Below are 21,918 nucleotides of genomic sequence, written 5' to 3'. Positions count from 1 at the left end.
ACACACACAAACACACACGCACGCACACAAAAACACACAAACACACACACAAATACACACAAACACGCACACACGCACACACGCACTCATACATGAGGTGCTAGGGTCCCAGACTGGTAACTGGTGGTGGTTTAATCTGAGGGTCACTATGCCTCAGGCAAGGGGAGAGGTTGGAAGGACAGTCCTTCATGGTACCTCAGCTGGTGCAGGAATAGAGCCCACGCTTCACGCATTGTTCTGTATTGCAAACCAGCCTTCCAGCCAAGTGCGGGCCAGTTAGTTCACACCAGCCTCCAAACATTAAGTCTGTTTCTCCTTCCACTGATGCTGCCAGACTTGCTGAATACCCCCAGTATTGTCTGTGTTTGTTTCAGATTTCCAGCATGCACAGTAGGTTTGCCTTTACTGAAGCAAATTAGGTCTATCGATCGAACAGTAACACACTCAAACAGAAATCGCTGGAGAAACTCAGCAGGTCTGGCAACATCTGCTGAGAGATGTAGACAATGCTCAAATTTCAACAGTAGGTAGGTGAGCGGGTGAAGAAACATTGAGTGCACTTCCATGAGGGGGAGAATGTAAACTGTGAGTGTGAGATAAGCTTTGTCTGTGTTAGTCTATGAGAAAGGAGAAGGTATTTCTAGGAGAAATTGTGTCTAAGAGAAAGGGCAGGTCAGCGACAGCTTTGTGTGAGGAGGATAGATAGCATGTGTGTCTTCGATGGAGGTGTCAATGTTGACAGATTCCTTGCTCAGAGCTCACCCACCCCCAACCCGACTTCACCAAGCACTCCCACCCTCAACCATTAATCTGTGACAGTTCAAGCAAAGACTGGGAAAGGATAAGGAAGTCCCGGGATCTCAGAGAGCGGCTAAACGTGTTGATCTTCTCCCTGATGTGTCTTTGGTGGGAAAGCTGATTGTGAGCCGATCTCCTTGACAGCACAGCCTCCTCCAGTTGAAGGTATTGCTCATGAACGAGTAGACGACGGGGTCCAGGCAGCTGTTGAGGCTGGTCAGTGCCATGGTGACCCGTCGCGCCGAGTAGGTGAACTGGATGAGGCGGCAGCTGGAGAGCACCCGGATCCGTCGGAGGGTGTGGATCAACTGGATGAGGTGGTAGGGCACGAAGCAAATGAGGAAGACCACCAGCACCAGCAGCACCGTGCGGAGGGCTCTCCTCTTCACCATGTGCACTGTGTCCTTGCCCGCGTTGTGTTCCAGAAGCTTCTTGGCGATCAGAGGGTAGCAGACGATGATAATGACCAATGGGATGAAGAAACCGATGACCGCGGCCACGATGCTGATCCCCGAGATGCGTCTGTTCCAGGACTTGGCGTTGAAGTTCTCCAGGCAGGCCGTCTTGCCGTTGGGGAACTTACTGGTCAGAGGTCCTCCAATAGTCAGGCAGAGCAGGACACAGGCCAGAAGCAGCCAGATGAGGCAGCATGTGATCACGCGGTAGCGCGTTTTGCGGAGCTGGAGCGATCGGATGGGATGGACGACGGCGATGTAGCGGTCCACGCAGATGCAGGTGAGGAAGAGTGTGCTGCCATACATGTTGGCGAAGAAGAGGGAGCCGGTGATTTTGCATGCTACCTCGCCGAAGATCCAGTCGTTCTTCAGGGCGTGGTAGACCACTTTGAACGGGAGCAGGGCAGCGAAGATGAGGTCGATGGCGGCCAAGTTGATCATGAAGACGTCAGACGGTGAGAATGAGCCCTTCTTCCTGAAGAGGTACCAGAGGACACACAGGTTGGACACAGTGCCAAAGGCAAACACCAGGCTGTACACCACGGGAAACAGGAGGTACTGGAAGTCGGCGTTGACCTGGCACACATTTGTGTTGTTGGTGAGGTTGGCACTGCCTGTGGAATTGGTTGGAGGCGACGTGTATGATGTCCATCCCAGGGACCAGTCCTGCTGGGTCAGAGTGAAGCCAGCTTCAGCTGTCATTACTGTTGGATCGCCCATGGTGAAGAATCTGAAATTGTAACGATAGGAAGCACCAGAATCAGATTAGCATGTTTGATTTTCATTTGAATCCACCAAAACGTCTTCCTTGTGCCACTGGAGTGCACTGGCATTCATCTACCCATTTTACAATCCTTGCATGTGGCGAACTCTTTGGTAGTACAGACTTTATGGGCTGAAGGGCGTCGTTGTTACAGTTTGATTCAAACTGTGCACCATTAAAATTGAAATCTACCCCTTTTGAGCAAAATCCCGAGGGGATAGGAAATGGAGGGAGCCATTTGCCTGTTTGAGGCCTGCTACACCATTTGATCAAATCAGAAGCTTTTATTTTGCTTTATTCATTCTGGAGGGCGTCACTGACCAGGCAGAATTTATTGCCCATCCCTAATTGCCCAGAGGGCAGTTAAGAATCAACCACATTGCTGTGGATCTGGAGTCACATGTAGGGTAGACCAGGTCAGGATGGCAGTTTCCTTCCCTATAGGACATTGGAGAACCAGATGGGCTTTTTTGACAATCGACTCATGGTCATTATTAGACTGTTAATTCCAGAACTTCTGAAAATTGAATTCAAATTCCACCATGATGGGATTTGAACCTGTGTTCCCCCAGAACATTAGCTGGGCCTACAGGTTAACAGTCCAGCGATAAAACCACTACGCTATCATCTCCCCTTATTTATTCATTCATGGGAAGTACTTTTTTAAAAATTAATTAACTAACTAACTAAGAATTAAATCATTAATTCATTCATGCTGAGCCTTGCAAGGTTGTGAGCCAAGTGCTGGAATATGGGATTAGAATCATATTGTGTTGACCTTTGACTGGTGTAGATTCAATGGGCTGAAGGGACGTTTCTTCATGCTGTCGATCTTTATGATGAACGTTCTTCACCTTTTTTTTTATCTCTTCCATGCTTTTTATTTCTGTTTGCATCTTTTCCCTTTTACTTTCCCTCTCTAGCTCCCTTTCCACCTGCATTTTTCCACCTAAGCATCCCCTTCTTTATATCTTCGTCTTTACCCTCTTCCTCAAACTCCACACATTCTGACGTCATTGAAAATGTAGCACTCGTGAAGACGTTGCCATAACCACCTGGGGAACCCTGCATATTAAAATCTAGAATGACACGAGATTAAAAACAAAATTCCTGCGTCTCCCCTCTAAACCACTTGCCTTACACTTTAAAATGATGCCCCCTTGATTTGACTAAATCAGATGCTACTTATCCACTTTGACCACGTCTGTCATAATCCTGTACTCCTGTACATGGATCCCCCCTCAACCTTCTCTGCTCCAAAGGAAACAACCTGAGGTTATCCAGCCCCTCCTCATCGCTAAACTGCCCCATCTCAGGCAATATCTTGGTGAATCTCCTGTCTAATCACATCCTTCCTATACATTGGTGACCAGAAATTGCATACAGTACTCCAGCTGAGGCCTAAACAAAGTTCTGTACAGCTCCAACACAACCTCCCTGCTCTTAAAATCAATGCCACGACTGTTTAAGTTGTGTCCTGTACGCCTTTGTAGTTACCCTATTAACCTGTCCTACCACCTTCAAGGATAAGCATCCTAAAATTCCTCTGAGCTTCGTAGCATCTTGTCATTCATTCAGTACTCTCTTCTTCGAAAGTGTATCACCTCACGTTTATCAGAGTTAAATTCCACCTGCCAATGATCTGCCCAACTGACCAATCCCAGTTACATCCTCCTGTAACCTGACACCTAGTTCATAGAACCCTTACTGCTTGGAAGGAGGCCAAGTTGATGTTTGAGTTCAGTCTAGCTCGGTTGAAATCACAGAATTCCTACAGTGTGGAAGCAGGCCTGTTCAGTCCACACCAATTCCTCGGAAAAAAGCAGCCCACCCAGGCCCGTTTCCCCCTACTCAATAAACCTGCATTTCCCACAGCTAATCTATCTACCCTACACACTCTAGGCAATTTAGCAGGGATAAACTGCACATCTTTGGATTGTAGGAGGAAACCCACACAGACACGGGGAGAATGTGCAAACTCCACACAGACAGTTGCCCAAGGATGGAATCAAACCGGGGTCCCTGGCGCTGTGAGGCACCAGTGCTAACCACTGAGCCACCGTGCAGCATTGGGTGTGGCATTAATTAACTTGAAATCTGAGTTCCGTTTTTCTTTTCTTTAAGCAAAGTTATTAAAAGGCATGGAGTTAAGCCACATATCAGCCATGATCTCTTTGACAAGTGGAATAGGACCAAGGGGCTAACTCCTGTTCCTATAAAAGAAAATTAATAATATTAGTCAAACATGGTCTGGATTGTACAAACAGCTTTCGGCACTCCTTGACAAACACAGGTTCCAGTTGCCTCTTTGTTATTCTGCTGTGAGATAACAAGCTGGCAAAGCCAATGCACGTGCCCATCTCTTAACTGTCCATGGGAAGGCGCTAGTGAGTCATCTTTCTTGAACTGCTGCTGTGGGTACACTCATAGGGAGGGAGCTCTGGCGTTTGGACCCGGCTGCATTGAAGGTGCCACTGATATAATTAAAGGTCAGGGTGATGCGTGACTTGGAGGGGCATTTGCATGTGGTGTGTGCCTGCTGCCCTTGTCTTACTAGGTGGCAGAGTGCATGTGGATTTGAAAGGTGTAGTCAGCAGAGCGCTGGTTAAATTTTCTGAAATGCATCTGGCGTAGAGATGCACACAGCTGTCACTGTGTGTTGGTGTTGGTGACAGTTAATTTTTAAAAAAAATTTCAAACATATACTTTATTCATAAAACATATCTTTATACGCATACATTGTCACTAGAGCAGTCCACTTCAGTTGCTGGGTGGCACATCAAGCTAGTGGGCTGATGTACACTGGATGGTGTTAAGATTCTTTAGCAGCGTTTAGCCACTCTAGGCTGGGTTGGGGGCGTGGCTATTCCTTCACATTCCTGACATGTGCCTTGTGGAAAATGAACTGGCTTTGGGGAGTCGGGCGTTGACTTAACTCAGAATTCACAGCCTTAGCTGCGTGTTCAATTTGTGGTCGAAAGTAAGCAGCAGGAAGTTGATATAGTACGGGAATTCAGCACATTGAGTGCCAATGCGTTCCCATATTTTTGTTTGTAAAATCTCTCGACCTTTTTGGAAGGCAACGCAAAACACAGCCGCTCAGCTGCAAGCATTCCATGTTTATTTAAACTCCTGGAACCTTTGCAATATTCTGTGGCGCACTTTGTCCAAAGCCAGTACAGTTCTTCAAAGCCTTGTGAGTGGTGTGTAACTAAATCACATACACCCACCCATTCCTCCACCAATTCACGAAAGAACTGAGTTTAGCTGGTTAAACATTCTTGGCATTCCATTCTTATCACAGCGGCAGGAAATTGCTATGGCCCACATAGAGGCCATTCGGCTTAAAGGTGCCCCTTGCACCAGCTCTCTGAATGAGCAACTTGCTTACTGCCATTACCCTGACCATAAATGCCCACACCCCCCTTACCCTTTCCCACGACAGTACACCCCCCCACCTCTTTCGAAGGCTTCAGTTGAGCTGGCGTCTCATGTCATCACGATGCCTTGGCGGCATTCAGGTTAAGACAAGGCAAGCTTCCTCCTGATCAAAAGACCATAAAGGCAGAGGTAGGCCATTCAGCCCATTGAGTCTGCTTTGCTGTTCAATAATATCACGCCTGATCTGAAAATCGCCGGCCCCACTTTTCCCCATTTTCCTTGTTTCCCTTCACGATTAAAAATCTCAGCCTTGAGATCAATTTTAAATCTTTCTACTGTATTAATTCCCGCCTCCACACTGTGGGCTGAGTAACAGCATCTTTCTAGTCTATAATGAACTCGCATTGGGGGTCAGGGGATGATTTAACACACAAGATGTAAAAATATTGATCTAATACCTCACCTTCTGGGCCCCTAAATGAACTTACTCTTCCTTTATGACCTGTTTACTGTTTATATGCTATAAAAGATGTTGGCATTCCCTTTTAGATTGGCCATCAGTTTATATTTGCACACTCATGTTCTGCTTCTTTCATATGCTTTTCACTTTCTCTCAACCTTCTGTGCTCAGTTTGGTTCTCCATTATATTACTCACCTGTCACTTACCAAGAGCACATCTCACCTTCTTTATGTCAAGCTATATCTCTTTTGTCATCCAGGGAATGATGCATTTGTTTACCCTCCCTTTCCTCTTTGAGAGAATGCACCTTAACTGTGCCCAAAAATACCTGAATGAAGCCCATTGCTCAGGTACTGCAAGCTTTTCATTCCAGTTTATTTGGCCGAGATTGGGATTAGTTTTTTACCTAGTTAATGACTCTTACTCTGTGTTGTTCTTTATCCTTTTCCACGGTGAATCTAAAACATACGATAGAATGATCGCTGTCCCCTAAATGTTGCCTGATTAATATTTGATACACTGGGGTATTAAGTGTAAGGATAGGCAAGTTACACTGCAGCTTTATAGAACTTTAGTTAGGCCACACTTGGAATATTGCGTACAGATTTGTAAAAATTGAGTCCCTACAGCATGGATGCTGACAATTTGGCCCAACATGTCCACACTGAGTCTACAAAGAGCATCCTACCCAGATCCACCCCATCCCTGCATTTCCCACGGCTAATCCACCTAAACTATGCATCCCTGGATACTATGGGCAATTTTCCATGGCCAGTCCGCACAACCTGCATATGTTTGGACTGTGGGAGGAAACCAGAGCACCCAGAGGGGACCCACGCAGACATGGGGAGAATCTGCAAACTCCACACAGGTACCAAAGGCTGGGATTGAACCTGGGTCCCTGGTGCTGTGAGGCATCACTAGTATCACTGAGCAACTGTGCCATCCTGGTCACCACCTGGTTACCAGAAGGAGGTGGATGCTTTGGAGATGGTACAGGCAAGGTTTACCAGGATTTGCCTGCTATGGGGGATTTTAGAAGAGAGGTTGGATAGACTGCGTTTGTTTTCACTGGAACGCAGGAGATTGAGGGGCGTTTATAAAGATTGGCATGGATAGAGTGGAAAGTATGAGCCTTTTCCCAGGGTAGAGGCATCAATTACTAGGGGACACAGGCTCAAGGTGCGAGGGGGGCGAGTTTAAAAGAGATGTGTGAGGCAGATTTTTCACACAAAGGGTGGTGAGTGCCTGGAAAGTGCTGCCAGAGGAGGTGGTGGAAGCAGACACAATAGTAGCATTCAAGAAGCACTTGGATAAATACATGAATAGAGTCAAACAGCACGGAAACAAACCCTTCGCTCCAACATAATTCCAAACTAAACTAGTCTCACCTGCCTGCTCCTGGCTCATATCTCTCCAAACCTTTCCTATTCATGCACTTATCCAAATGTCTTTTAAACATTGTAACTGTACCCACATCCACCACTTCCTCTGAAAGTTCATTCCACACATGAACCACCCTCTGTGTAAAAAGATTGCCCCTTGTGTCTTTCTTAAATCTCTCTCCTCACACCTTAAAAATGTGCCTCCTCGTCTTGAAATTCCCTATCATAGGGAAAAGACACCTACCATTAACTCTATGTATGCTCCTCACTATTTTATAAACCTCAATCAGGTCACTACACTCCAGTGAAAAAAGGCCCTGCCTATCCAGCCTTTCCTTATAACTCAAAACTTCCATACCTGGCAACATCCTGGTAAATCTATTCTGAGCCATCTCTAGCTCAATAACATCCTTCCTATAACTGAGCGACCAGAACTGAACACAGTATTCCAGAAGAGTCCTCATCAATGTCTAAGGAAAGCAATAGAGGGATACGGATCGTGTAAGTGAAGACAGTTTTGGTATGGAGGGCAAAATGTGTTGGCGCAGGCTTGGAGGGCCGAAAGGCCTTTTCCTGTGCTGTGCAGTTCTATGTTCTAAGTTCTAAATACAACCAGATCCCCCTGCTGCTGTACTCCCTTTTAGAACTGTACCTCCTATTTTACGTTGTCTTTCAAAGTTCTTCCAAATGAAGTGTGTCACCTCAAACTTTTAATCCATCCACCTTATTTCCAATTCATGATGTGGAGGTGCCAGTGTTGGACTGGGATGGACAAGGTCAGAAGTCACATGACACCAGGTTATAGCCCGACAGGTTTGTTTGAGATCACAAACTTTCAGAGCCTACGCTCCGAAAGTTTGTGATTTCAAATAAAACTGTTGGGCTATAACCTGGTGTCGTGTGACTTCTGACCTTATTTCCAAGTACCGGGTCTAGTTGTGTTTCCCCTTGTGCAGGATGGAAACGTAACGCTGTAGAATATGTTCACTCTGAATTGTTGCCCACCTTCGCACTTTACACGACTTCCATCTGAGCCTATATTCCAATAATCAAACTGCTCCCCACCCCCAACATCTCCACCCGTCCCTCTCACACATCATCGGCACTTTCTAGTTCTTGTGTCTGCCTGTACCTACATTTCAAATTTGATTCTCTACAAGCAAAGTAATTAAAGGCAGGATTTGCCCCATCTGCACTTTGCACTTGCCGCTGTTTAATAAATTAATGGCTGGTCTATTTCCTTGCCATTAGCTTGTAGACTATTCCAGTACGAGTCTATATTTGCATAATTAATTTTGTCCTTTAGTGCTCCCCTTGAAACCTTGCACCACACTCTAATCTCCTTGCAAATTTGTTTTTCCACTTCCTTCCTATCAATTAGACGCTTATAGATTCCAAAGTGCAAATGTAATTGCAGTCGTTTTGAGCAACCTGTTCAGATGTGTTGTGACACACTCTCACACTGAGGAGACTCGAGCACTGCACAAGATCCTATCCAAGTAAATTTCACCCAGTTTGAATGCAGATCACTAAATTCAGAGTCCAGACTGCTTGCTGTCACTCTCTGGAATCCACAACTTTATCATAATCCATCTGTTCGACATGATTGGGCAGCACAGTGGCTCAGCGGTTAACACTGCTGCCTCACAGCGCCAGGGGCCCAGGTTCGATCCCATCCTTGAGTGACTGTCTGTGTGGAGTTTGCACGTTCTCCCTGTGTCTGCGTGGGTTTCCTCCGGGTGCTCCGGTTTCCTCCCACAGTCCAAAGATGTGCAGGTTTGGTGGATTGGCCATGCTAAATTGTCCCATAGTGTCCAGGGATTTGTAGCTGGATAGATTAGCCGTGGGAAATACAGAGGTAGGATAGGGGCTAGGATGGGTTGGTGGAGGCCTAATGGTCTGCTTTCACTCTGTAGGGACTCTATGACTAAGGTGTATAAAATTGTGACAGACATAGATGAGGGGCAGAAAGGAAGATGCTATTCTTCTTCATTGGAATCATAGACTCTCCAAGGTATAACTTAAAGGGGTAAACCATGGCAGGAGAGCTCAAAGTCTTGGTTTGCTCCATGTGGCAGACCAGAGACAGTTCCAGTCCCCCTGGGTCAGCACGTGTGCAGGAAGTGTCTCCAGCTACAGCTCCTGGAAGCTCGAGTTTCAGAGCTGGAGCAGCGGCTCGGGACACTGCGGAGCATCCGTGAGGCCATGAGTATTGTGGATGGCATGTGTAGAGAGGTGGTCACACCGCAGGCAGGAAGGGAATGGGTGACCACCAGGCAGAGCAAGAGAGATAGGCAGGTAGTGCAGGAATCTCCTGTGGCCATTCCCCTGCAAAACAGTCACACCGTGTTGGATACTGTTGAGGGGAATGACCTCTCAGGGGAGAGCAGCAGCAACCAAACTCATTGCCCCACAGTGGGTTCTGCTGCAGAGGGGAGGGGTAAAAGGTGTGCCAGGGCAGTAGTTATAGGGGATCTCAATTGTAAAGGGGAATAGGCAGGCATTTCTGTAGCCTCAAACAAGGTTCCAGGATGGGATGTTGCCTTCCTGGTGCGATCTCAGAGCGGGTACAGGACGTTCTGCAGCGGGGAGGGTAAACACCCAGTGGTCATGGCACACATCGGCACAAACGACATGGGTTTACAAAAGGCATGAGGTCCGACAAACAGAACACAGGGAGCTATGGGGAAAGTTACAAACTCGGGCCTCAAAGGTAGATATCTCAGGATTATTACCGGTGCCACGTGCTAGTCAGAGTAGAAATGAAAGGATATATCGGGTGAATATGTGGCTGAAAAGATGGTGTCAGGGGGAGGGTTTCAGATTCCTGGAGCATTGGAACCAGTTCTGGGGGAGGTGGGACCTGTACAAACTGAACAGTTTACACCTGGGTAGGACTGGGACTGATGTCCTGGGGGGCTGTGTTTGCTGGGGCGGTTGGGGAGGGTTTAAACTAATATGCCAGGGGATAAATGGGAATCTATTCAAGGAGTCAGAGAATGAGGGAGCAAGGACAAAAACAAACATTAGAAAAGGGAGTAAGAAAATTGATAGGCAGAGAAACCAAGGACAAAATTCAAACAGGGCTATAGAGAAAAAGAAGTGTGAGACAAACAATGTTAAAAAACACAAGCTTAAAGGCTTTATGCCTTAATGCGTGGAGCATTTGCGACAAAGTGGATGAACTAATCGCACAGATAGATGTAAACGGGTACGATATAATCGGGATTACCGAGACATGGCTGCAGGGTGACGAGGGATGGGAATTGAATGTCCCAGCGTATTCAGTATTGCGGAAGGACAGGCAAAAAGGAAAAGCTGGTGGAGTGGCATTGCTGGTTAAAGAGGAAATTAACACAATAGTGAGAAAGGATATTAGCTCTGACAATGTGGAGTCTGTATGGGTAGAGTTGAGAAATACCAAGGGACAAAAAATGTTAGTGGGTGTCATATATAGACCTCCAAGCTGCAGTGGTGATGTTGGGAATAGCATTAAACAGAAAATTAGAGGTATGTGTGATAAGGGAATATTGGTAATCACGGGTGATTTTAATCTGCAAATAAATTGGGCAAATCAAATTAGCCACAATGCCATAGAGGAGGAATTGCTGGAGTGTATACGGGATGATTTTCTTGACCAATATGTGGAGGAACCAACTAGAGAGCAGACCATCTTAGACTGGGTGCTATGTAATGAGAAGTGAATTATTGCTAATTTAGCTGTGTGAGACCCTTTGGAGATGAGCAACGATAAGATGCCAGAATTTTTTATCAAGCTGGGAATGAGGTTGTTGATTCGGAGACTAGGGTGCTGAACCTTAATAAAGGAAGCTACAAGGATATGAAGTGTGAATTGGCCTTGATAGATTGGGGAGAGTTACTTAAAGAGATGACAGTGGGTAATTAATGGCAAACATTCAAGGAACGCATGGGGGATCTGCAACAACTGTCTATTCCTGACTGGTGCAAAGGCAAAATGGGTAAGAGGGCCAATCCATGGCTTATAAAGGAAATGAGCAATAGTATCCGATCCAAGGAAGAAACATACAGATTGGCCAAGAAAAATACAATGCATGAGGATTGGGAGCAATTTAGAATTTAACAAAGAAGGACTAAGGGATTGATTATGAAGAGGAAAATGCAGTACGAAAGTAAGCTTGCAGGGAACATAAAGACTGACACTAAGAGTACGTGAAGAGAAAGAGATTGGTAAAAACAAATGTAGGTCCCCTACAGACAGAAACGAGGGAATGTATAGTAGGGGACAAAGAAATGATTGAGCAACTGAATACATACTTTGGTTCTGTCTGCACAAAAGAGGACACAAATCAGACACCAGAAATGCTGAAGGATGCAAAATTTAGCGAGAAGGAAGAATAAGGGAGATCAATATTAGTAGAGAAATGGTCCTGGGAAAATTGATGGGATTGAAGGTGGATAATTCCCAGGGCCTGATAATCTACATCCCAGAGTAGGAAGTGACTCTAGAAATAGTGGACCTGCTGGTGGTCATCTTCCAGGATTTTATAGAATGTAGAACAGTCCCTGCAGATTGACGGGAGGCTAATGTCACTCCGATATTCAAAAAGGGAGGTAGGGATAAAACAGAGAATTATAGACCAGAGAGCCTAACATCAGTAGTGGGGAAAATTCTCCAATCCATTATCAAGGAATTTATAGCGGAGCATTTAGAAAGCAGTGGCAGGATCAGACAGAGTCAGCATGGATTGATGAAGGGGAAATCGTGCTTGACAAATCTGTTGGAATCCTATGAAGATGTAACTAGTAGAGTTGACAGGGGAGATAATCGATGTGGTATATTTGGAGTTTTAGACAGCATTTGACAAAGTCCTACGTAAGAGATTATTGTGCAAGATTAAAGTGCATGGGATTGGGGGAAATGCATTGAGATGGATAGAAAACTGCTTGGCAGAGAGGAAACAAAGAGTAGAAATTAATGGGTCCTTTACAAATTGGCAGGCAGTTAACTAGTGTGGTGCCATGGAAATCGACGCTGGGACCCCAGCTATTCACATTATATATTAATGATTTTGATCAGTGAACAAAATGTAATATCTCAAAGTTTGTAGATGATACCAAGTTGGGTGGGAGGGTGAACTGTGACGAGGATGCAGAAATCCTTCACCATGACCTGGATAGGTTGGGTGAGTGGGAAATTCAATGGTAGATGCAGTATAGTTTGGATAAATGTGAGGTTATTCATTTTGGAAGCAAAAACAAGAAGGCAGATTACTACCTGAATGGCTATAAATTGAGAGAGGGGAGTGTGCAGTGGGACCTGGGTGTCCTTGTGCAGCAGTTGCTGAAGGTAAGCATGCAGATGCAGCAGGTGGTAAAGAAGACAAATGGTATGTTGGCCTTCATTGAGACAGGTTTCAAATACAGGAACGGGGATGTGTTGTTGCAGTTATACAGGGGCTTAGTGAGACCACGCCTGGAATATTGTGTGCAATTTTGGTCTCCTTTTCTGAGGAAGGATGCTCTTGCTCTCGTGGGAGTGCAGCGAAGGTTTACCAGGCTGATTCCAGGGATGGCCGGTCCAACATATGCAGAGAGATTGACCAGGTTAGGATTGTTTTCGCTGGAGTTCAGATAAATGAGGGGGGATCTCATAGAGACTTATAAAATTCTAACAGGACTGGACAGGGTAGATGCAGGGAGGATGTTCCCAATGGTGGGTATGTCCGGGACCAGGGGTCACAGTATGAGGATCAGGGTAGTCCATTTAGGACGGAGATGAGGAGACATTTCTTCACCCAAGGAGTGGTGAGCCTGTGGAAATCATTACCACAGGAAGTAGTTGATGCCAAAACATTGAATGTATTCAAGAGGCAGCTAGATATAGCACTTGGGTCAAAGGTTATGGGGAAAAAGCAGGATTAGGCTATTGAGTTGGACGATCAGCCATGATTGTGATGAATGGCAGAGCGGGCTGGAAGGGCCGAATGGTCTGCTCCTGTTCCGATAACTCTCCATTTCTATGTTTCTGTAAATGACCGGGGGGACAGAGATTTAAGGCAAGGGGATATGACGAAAAGCTTTTTCACCCAGAGACTGCTGGGAATCTGGAACTCCCTGCCTGTAAGGGTGGTAGAGGGAGAAAGATCAAAGAACAATACAGCACAGGAACAGGCCCTTCTGCCCATCAACCCTGTGCCTACACGTGATGCCTTTCTAAATTAAAATCCTTTTGCCTCTCCGTGGCCAGTATCCCTCCATTCCCTGCCTAATCATGTCTCTGTCAAGATGCCTCTTAAACGTAGCTAATGTATCCATCAAAACCACCTGCTCTGGCAGTGCATTCCAGGCACTTACCACTCTCTGTATAAAAAAAAACCTGCCCCTCACATCTCCTTTAAACTTTCTCCCTTTTTACCTTAAGCCTATGTCCCCAAATATATCGACATTTCGAACACTAGAACAGTAATTGCTGGAGAAAGCTCAGCACGTCTGGTAGCATCTGTGGAGAGAAAGCGGAGTTCAAATTTCTGCTCCTGTGACCTTTCCTTCAGTACTGTTATTCTGAACTGCCGAGTTCTCCCAGAAATTTCTGCTTTTGTTTCTGATTTCCAGCGTCCGCAGTTCTTAGGCTGTTTTGTTTAGTTGTTGACATTTCTACCCTGGGAGCGAAAGACTCCAACTGTCCATTCTATCTGTGCCACTCGCAATTTTGTAAACTTGTATCAAGTCCATGACGTGCCCCCACATCCTTCGACATTCAAAACAAACCAGGTTTGTCCAATCTCTCCACAGAGCTAATACCCTCCAAACCATCCTTGGACCCAGTTAACTCTGTTTTTCTCTCTCCACAGATGCTGCCGGAGCTGCTGAGTATCTCCAGCAATTTCTGTTCTGGCTTAACCCCTCCCTGATAATGTGAGCAAATAAATTAGTCCCTGCTGCTCTATTTAGAACATCAAACATAAAACATAGAACAGTATAGCACAGTACAGGCCCTTTGGCCCACAATGTTGTGCCGAACTTTTACCCTAAACCTAAGGTTGTTCTAACCTCCACCCCTACCTTATATCCATATGCCTATCTAATAGCTGCTTAAATGCCCCTAACAAGGCCAACTCCACCACCCTCTCCGGCAATGCATTCCACACCCTGACCGCTCTCTGAGTGAAAAACCTACCTCTGATGTCTCCCCTATATCTACCTCCACTCACTTTAAAACTATGCCCCCTCGTAATAGCTACCCCTACCCTAGGAAAAAGTCTCTGGCTGTCCACTCTATCTATACCTCTGATCATTTTGTACACCTCTATCAAGTCAGATTTATCAAGTATTTAGGTGAAACCTGTCCAGACTATGAAGCTCCCATTTGTCCTAACACGTACGTGACTAACAGACAGTTAAACTTGTGTTGCAATTATCCTTTCTCAATTCCCTCCACCACCCACATGACCTCAGTTTGACAGGCTGTGTTCTCGCTGGACAAATCCCTCTCATTTCTCTTGAGTGAACAACTGCCTAACTTTTGTAATCTTTCAGGCCTCTGAGGCTGCCCACATTTTGAAGGAAGATGGTTAATTTTTGGCCAGGGCTGTTCCTATTCTCATACTTTGCCCATTAAATATGATGCATTCTTAACTGGCCTGGGTGACATTTCCACCCTCAGCGCTGTCAGCAGTTTTAAGTAGTTCCCCTTTGTCTACTGTAACCATATCTAATGTCCCTGCTGCCTCTAATGTTACATTTATATTGATTGCACCATCTCCTTTTATGAAGGCAGTGATATTCTGTTAGAACCTCAGCCATGCTCTTTGTCCCTGTAGAGGATTCCCAATCTCAATCCAAAGTTATGCAAAGTCCAACATTCATTTGTCTTTTTTGGTATCAGCTTGATTCTTTTTTTTGCCGTATTCCAAAACTATATCTAATTCCCTCATGGGAGGTGGGCATCACTGGGCAGGGTGCACTGCCCATCCCGAGTTGCCCAGAGGATTGTTAAGAGTCAAGAATGCAGGTCTGGACTCCTAGCGATTGGAGTGGTGTGCAACATTGTGGAGAGGGGACTTGGGACTCTGAGATCTGGATTTTTCTTTTCTTCTTGCTTACCTTTTGGCTCAGTTAAAATCTGGAACCAAGTGGGCATCAGTCAATGGCAACTTTGTGCACTTTTCACTGTACTTATGTATTCCTCTACATAGTACAAGTGACAAATAAATAAATCTAACATATAGGCCAAACCAGATAAGGATAGCAGTTTCCTTCCCTGAAGGACATTAGCGAATCAAATGGGTTTTCTCCCTGACAAACAGTAATGGTCCTTAGTAAAACAACTCAAACAACCGTCTTGGCCATTGCAAAGTCTGGGTCAACTCTGATTTTGTGTGACTGTGGGAGCACCAATAATATTTTTAACAGTTTTGACCACAACTACAGGAAGGCCAACATACCAGACAACAATGAGCGAGGAATGATGACTGAAAAGTAGGCAATTAGGTTTCAGAGGGGACTCAGTGGCTCAGTGGTTAGCACTGCTGCCTCATAGCACTAGGGACCCAGGTTCAATGCCACCCTTGGGTGACTGTCTGTGTGGCGTTTGCACATTCTCCCCATGTCTGCATGGGTTTCCTCTGGGTGCTCCAGTTTCCTCCCACAGTTCAAATATACGTAGGTTAGGGTGGATTGGCCATGCTAAATTACCCCATGGGGTGCAGGCTAGTAGATTAGCCATGGGAAATGCAGAGACAGGGATGGGTTTGGGTTGGATGATCTTCAGAGGGGTAGTGTGGGCTTGATGGGCCAAATGGCCTGGTTCCACACATTAGGGATTGTATAAAGCTCCCTTGATACCCATTTTAGTCATAGAATCCTGATGAAAGGAAGTTTATAGTTCTTAGGAAAAGTTAGACAAGGGTTTCTTGCCTGATTTTGTCTTATCAAAATTGAGATAAAGTCACAGGATGGCTTAGGGAAAGTTGGTAGCAAAGCAGTGATGTCATTGGGTTAGTAATCCACCTGTGTGTTTGGGAGCATTGAATCCCTACAGTGTGGAAGCAGGCCCTTCAGCCCATCACACCTACACCAACCCTTTGAAGGGTATCCCACTTAGACCCACCTTGTCCTGCATTTCCCATGGCTAATCCATCCAGCCTGCACATCCTTGGACACTACGGGTAATTTAGCATGGCCAATCCATGTAACCTGCACATCTTTGGACTGTGGGACAAAATCCAGACAGACACAAGGACAACGTGCAAACTCCACACAGACAGTCACCTGAGGGCAGAATTGAACCCAGATCCCTGGTACTGTGAGGCAGTAGTGCTAACCACTGAGCCACCATGGCACATGGAATTGACTCCAACCATGGTGCAGTTGAAGTTAATTTTTTTAACAAAATCTAGAATTAAAAGGCAGCCATTGGCGGATCACTGATTGAAAAACCTATCTGGAGTGCAAAATTTCCTTTCATGAAGGAAATCTGCCGTCCTTAGGTAGCTTGGGCCTACATGTGACTCCAGACCCACAGCGATGCAGTTGTCTCTTATCTGAGCAATTAGATGGGCAGTAATTGCTGACCTTAGCCAATGACACCCAGATCCCATGAACAAAATGAAAAATAACATTCTGTCACCACTTCCCTTTTGCAAATTTTGATGTTTGCTATTTTTGTCACAAGTGAGTGTCAAGACGGAAGACACCCAACAGGGCAAAGGCTGAGACAGCTCCCTTTCAGCTTCCTAAAAACTGCAGATTACACATTTGAACCGCTTTGTCCACGCAGGGCTCAGATTTTGCAGTGTTTTCGAGTTTGGGATGAGATGAAAGGTAAAGTCAGCATAATCTTACCAGACCATGAGAATGCTGTCTCTCAGAGAGAGACAACTTGTAGACAAACAGGGGGTGGAAGAACGCAACAGCTCAGGCTGCATCTGAATGGAAGGAGCAGTCAACAGTTTGAGTATGATCCTTCTTCAGGATGAGGTCGTGGTTTTAGCCTGAGGGTCACTAGACCTCAGGCAAGAGAGTTTGTTACCGTGCAGCAACTGTTACTATTTACAACGTTTGCCCAACTGCGATTGGTCCAGCTTGCATCCAACCACAAATCTTTTAGATCATAGAATCCCTACAGTGTGGAAACAGGCCCTTCAGCCCAACAAATCCACACTGACCCTCAGAGCATCCCACCCAGACTCATCCCCCTATAAACCAATTAATTTACACATCCCTAAAAATTATGGGCAATTTAGCATGGCCAATCCACCCTAGCCTGCACATCTTTGGACTGTGGGAGGAAACCCACGCAGACACGGGGAGAATGTGCAAACTCCACGCAGACAGTTGCCTGAGAGTGGAATCGAACCCAGGTCCCTGGCGCTTTGCTAAGCGCTGTGCCACCCTAGCGCTCTCCCACACAATCTGATTGGCGATGTGAGCTGCTAACCCCCAGAGGTGATGTCAAACGCATAGGAGCAGAAGGAGGTCATTCAGCCCATCCAACCTGCTACCCCGTTCAACAAGATCAGGGCTGATCTGATATATCCTCAACTCCACCTTCCTGTCTATTCCCCCCAAAACCCTCCAGTTCATTAACTGATTAAAAAATTCTGCCAATTGCACTCACTCAGCCTTGTCTGTGTCGCTCCGTGGGTTTTTCATCTCAGTCCTGTTTGTGCCAGTTCCCAAGTCTGGCAACATTCACTTCCCCCTCAAACTGAGACACTTATTACATACCCCAGAGCGGAACAGTGGCTTTGGGAATGAATCCTTTTCATCAGGCTGCAGCATCATCCAAAACGGTTTCGAGACAACCAAAGGTGAGTTTCTCCAGGAACTTTCGGAGTTTGCAATTTCACGGATCTGTCCTTTAATAACGTCACTCCAAAGTCAGACCCCCGTCTCCCCTCACACCCCCCACCACCAACACCAAGAGGCAATGACGGGGAGTCACTTAATTTGGAGTGATGCTTGATTCTCTTAAAAGGCAGGAATAGAATAACTCACCTCTAACCTGGGTCTTCTGAGAAACCCCTTTCGATGTGGGTTTGAATTGAGTGGGTTGTGGAGTCTATAACGTCCTTCTTATTTAATAAAAAGTCTTCCTTTCTGTCTGATGTATTGCTTTTTCTCTCATTTGTCGCATCTGAATCATTCAAGTCTTTCCAACTCACATGTTCTGGATGTCCTGTTACAGTTTCTCTGTCCACTTCTGGCTGTTCCTTCCTCTCTCTGTCTCTCTCAGCAATGTGTGCGTGTCTCTCCCTTGCTTTCGTTTAAAGTGAAATTCTGTGACTGAAAGTCCTGGTGACTAATCGATGCAACTGAGCAACTTCCAGTAAAGTCTCTCGTTCGGATCCCCGTTCCTTTGTTTTTTTTTTATTTGCGGTATTATTTTTAGCGTTTGGAATTTCCACTTTGTGCAACTGAAATGGGTTTAATCAAAGGTTGCTGACCGGGAGCCTGTTTACAGCCTCTTTTTTAATCATGCTTTTGGGCACAAGGACGGAGCATGAAAGCAGGAAAAGTGATCCAAGCAACTCCTTACGGCTGCTTGATACTCGGAGTCTAAAGATAAGGGAGAGAGATGAGTGGGGTTTCCTCACCCAGGCAATGTGGAATTCTCTGCCTCTGCAAGCGATTGAGGCCAAAACATTGAATGTTTCCAAGCCGGAAAGGCTAGAAAAAAAACTGAGGCTTGTTTTCCCGGAGGCTTGATAGAAGTCTATAAAATTATGAGGTGCCTAGACAGGATTGACGGTCAGAATCTTTTTTTCCCCCCGAGTTGAAATGTCTAATACGGGGGGGGGGGGGGGGCGGGTGGCATGCATTTAAGGGTGAGAGGGGAAAAGTTCAAAGGAGGGTGGGAAGGGCAAGTTTTTTTTTAGAGACAAGGGATGGGGAGAGGGTGGTGCTGGAAGCAGATAGGATAGGATAGGGGCATTTAAGAGAGTCTTAGATAAGCACATGGATATGGAGAGTATAGGTGTGAGGGGAAATCATAGCAGGTCAAGCAGCGTCAGAGGAACAGGACCCAAACTCTTTGCCAGGACTGGGGAGGAGGAGGGGAGCCCAGAAATAAATAGAGGGGGCGGTTTGGGGCTGGGGAGAGGGTAGGAGATGGTGGATGCGGGTAAGGGGTTATTGTGATCGGTCGGTGGGAAGGGTGCAGCGGATAGCGAGTAGGAAAGGTGGATCAGGTCAGGAAGGTGAGGAGGAGGAGGAGGACATGAGAAGTCTTCAGCAGGTAGGATCAAGGAAAACCCTAAAGCTTTCTATAGGTATGTCAGGAATAAAAGAATGACTAGAGTAAGATTGGGGCCGGTCAAGGACAGTAGTGGGAAGTTGTGCGTGGAGTCCGAAGAGATAGGAGAGGTGCTAAATGAATATTTTTCGTCAGTATTCACACAGGAAAAAGACCATGTAGTCGAGGAGAATACTGAGATACAGTCTATTAGACGAGACGGGATTGAGGTTCATAAGGAGGAGGTGTTAGCAATTCTGGAAGGTGTGAAAATAGATAAGTCCCCTGGGCCGGATGGGATTTATCCTAGGCTTCTCTGGGAAGCTAGAGAGGAGATTGCAGAGCCTTTGGCTTTGATCTTTATGTCGTCATTGTCTTCAGGAATAGTGCCAGAAGACTGGAGACTAGCAAATGTTGTCCCCTTGTTCAAGAAGGGGAGTAGAGACAACCCAGGTAATTATAGACCAGTGAGCCTTACTTCGGTTGTGGGTAAAGTGTTGGAAAGGATTATAAGAGATAGGATTTATAATCATCTAGAAAGGAATAATTTGATTAGGGATAGTCAACACGGTTTTGTGAAGGGTAGGTCGTGCCTCACAAACCTTATTGAGTTCTTTGAGAAGGTGACCAAACAGGTGGATGAGGGTAAAGCGGTTGATGTGGTGTAGATGGATTTCAGTAAAGCGTTTGATAAGGTTCCCCATGGTAGGCTATTGCAGAAAATACGGAGGCATGGGATTGAGGGTGATTTAGCGGTTTGGATCAGAAATTGGCTAGCTGTAAGAAGACAGAGGGTGGTGGTTGATGGGAAATGTTCATCCTGGAGTTCAGTTACTAGTGGTGTACCTCAAGGATCTGTTTTGGGGCCACTGCTGTTTGTCATTTTTATAAATGACCTGGATGAGGGCGTAGAAGGATGGGTTAGTAAATTTGCGGATGACACCAAAGTCGGTGGAGTTGTGGATAGTGCAGAAGGATGTTGTAGGTTACAGAGGGACATAGATAAGCTGCAGAGCTGGTCTGAGAGGTGGCAAATGGAGTTTAATGCGGAAAAGTGTGAGGTGATTCACTTTGGAAGGAGTAACAGGAATACAGAGTACTGGGCTAACGGTAAGATTCTTGGTAGTGTGGATGAGCAGAAAGATCTCGGTGTCCATGTGCATAGATCACTGAAAGTTGCCACCCAGGTTGATAGCGTTGTTAAGAAGGCGTACAGTATGTTAGGTTTTATTGGTAGAGGGATTGAGTTTCGGAGCCATGAGGTCATGTTGCAGCTGTACAAAACTCTGGTGCGGCCGCACTTGGAGTATTGCGTACAGTTCTGGGTCACCGCATTATAGGAAGGATGTGGAAGCATTGGAAAGGGTGCAGAGGAGATTTACCAGGATGTTGCCTGGTATGGAGGGAAGGTCTTATGAGGAAAGGCTGAGGGTTTTGAGGCTGTTTTCGTTAGAGAGAAGAAGGTTAAGAGGTGACTTGATAGAGACATACAAGATCATCAGAGGATTAGATAGGGTGGACAGTGGGAGCCTTTTTCCTCGAATGGTGATGGCTAGCACGAGGGGACATAGCATTAAATTGAGGGGTGATAGATATAGGACAGATGTCAGAGGTAGGTTCTTTACTCAGAGAGTAGTAAGGGCGTGGAATGCCCTGCCTGCAAAAATAGTAGACTCGCCCACTTTAAGGGCATTTAAATGGTCATTGGATAAACATATGGATGATAATGGAATAGTTTAGGTTAGATGGGCTTCAGATTGGTTTCACAGGTCGGCGCAACATCGAGGGCCGAAGGGCCTGTACTGCGCTGTAATGTTCTATGTAATGTTCTATGAGGAGGAACTGGACATGAGATGAGGCTGGGGGTAGAGAGATTTTGAAGCTGGTGAAGAAGTCAATGTTGAGAGCCACTGGGCTGTCAGCTCCCAAGGCGAAGTGTCAAGTGTTGTTCCCCCAGTTTACGTCTGGCCTCACTCTGAGACTCCCCCCCCCCCGCCTTATCCTATGTCCATCCCACCCCCTCCTCCTCACCTCCCTGACCTAACCTTCCTACTCACCTATCCACTCCACCCTTCCCACGGACCGATCACAATACCCAATTCTCCCAACCCCCCATCACCTCCATCCACCGACTCTCCTACCCTTTCCCCAGCCCCCACCTCCCCTCCCTCTATTTATTTCTGGGATCCCCTTCCCAGTCCTGACCAAAGTTTTGGGCCAAAATGTTGACTGTCCTGCTCCTCTGATGCTGTCTAACCTACTGTGCTTTTCCAGTCTCACACCTGTAGACTCTGGCTTCCAGCATCTGCGGTCCTTATTCTATCTAAAGCACATGAACATGTGAAGGATGGAGGGATATGGACCAAGCGCAGGCAGAAGGGATTAGTTTCATCTGGCATCATGTTTGGCATAACTTTGTGGGCTGAAGGGCCTGTTCCTGTGCTGTACAGTTCTTTGT

General features: G+C 46.1%; 1 protein-coding gene across 2 annotated transcripts; it reads right to left on the bottom strand.

The window, feature by feature from the left end:
• Positions 1-16: 16 nt before the first annotated feature.
• On the bottom strand, positions 17-18,723 carry LOC125487835 (lysophosphatidic acid receptor 6-like). Of its 2 annotated transcripts, none has more exons than XM_048620269.1 (2): positions 18,224-18,723; positions 17-1,983 (listed from the first exon to the last, which is right to left on the bottom strand). In XM_048620269.1, exon 2 carries the CDS (start codon positions 1,971-1,973, stop codon positions 861-863), a length of 1,113 nt encoding a protein of 370 aa, XP_048476226.1. In that variant the 5' UTR covers positions 1,974-1,983; positions 18,224-18,723; the 3' UTR covers positions 17-860. The 2 variants fall into 2 exon arrangements, with proteins under 2 accessions (XP_048476226.1, XP_048476227.1); XM_048620270.1 differs by lacking the exon at positions 18,224-18,723 and adding an exon at positions 17,954-17,964.
• Between the last annotated feature and the right edge of the window lie 3,195 nt (positions 18,724-21,918).

The sequence above is a fragment of the Rhincodon typus genome, chromosome 45 (assembly GCF_021869965.1).
Source record: "Rhincodon typus isolate 14 chromosome 45, sRhiTyp1.1, whole genome shotgun sequence".
In the NCBI taxonomy this organism is placed as follows: Eukaryota; Metazoa; Chordata; class Chondrichthyes; order Orectolobiformes; family Rhincodontidae; genus Rhincodon; species Rhincodon typus.
This window is presented reverse-complemented; position numbering and strand designations above follow the sequence as displayed.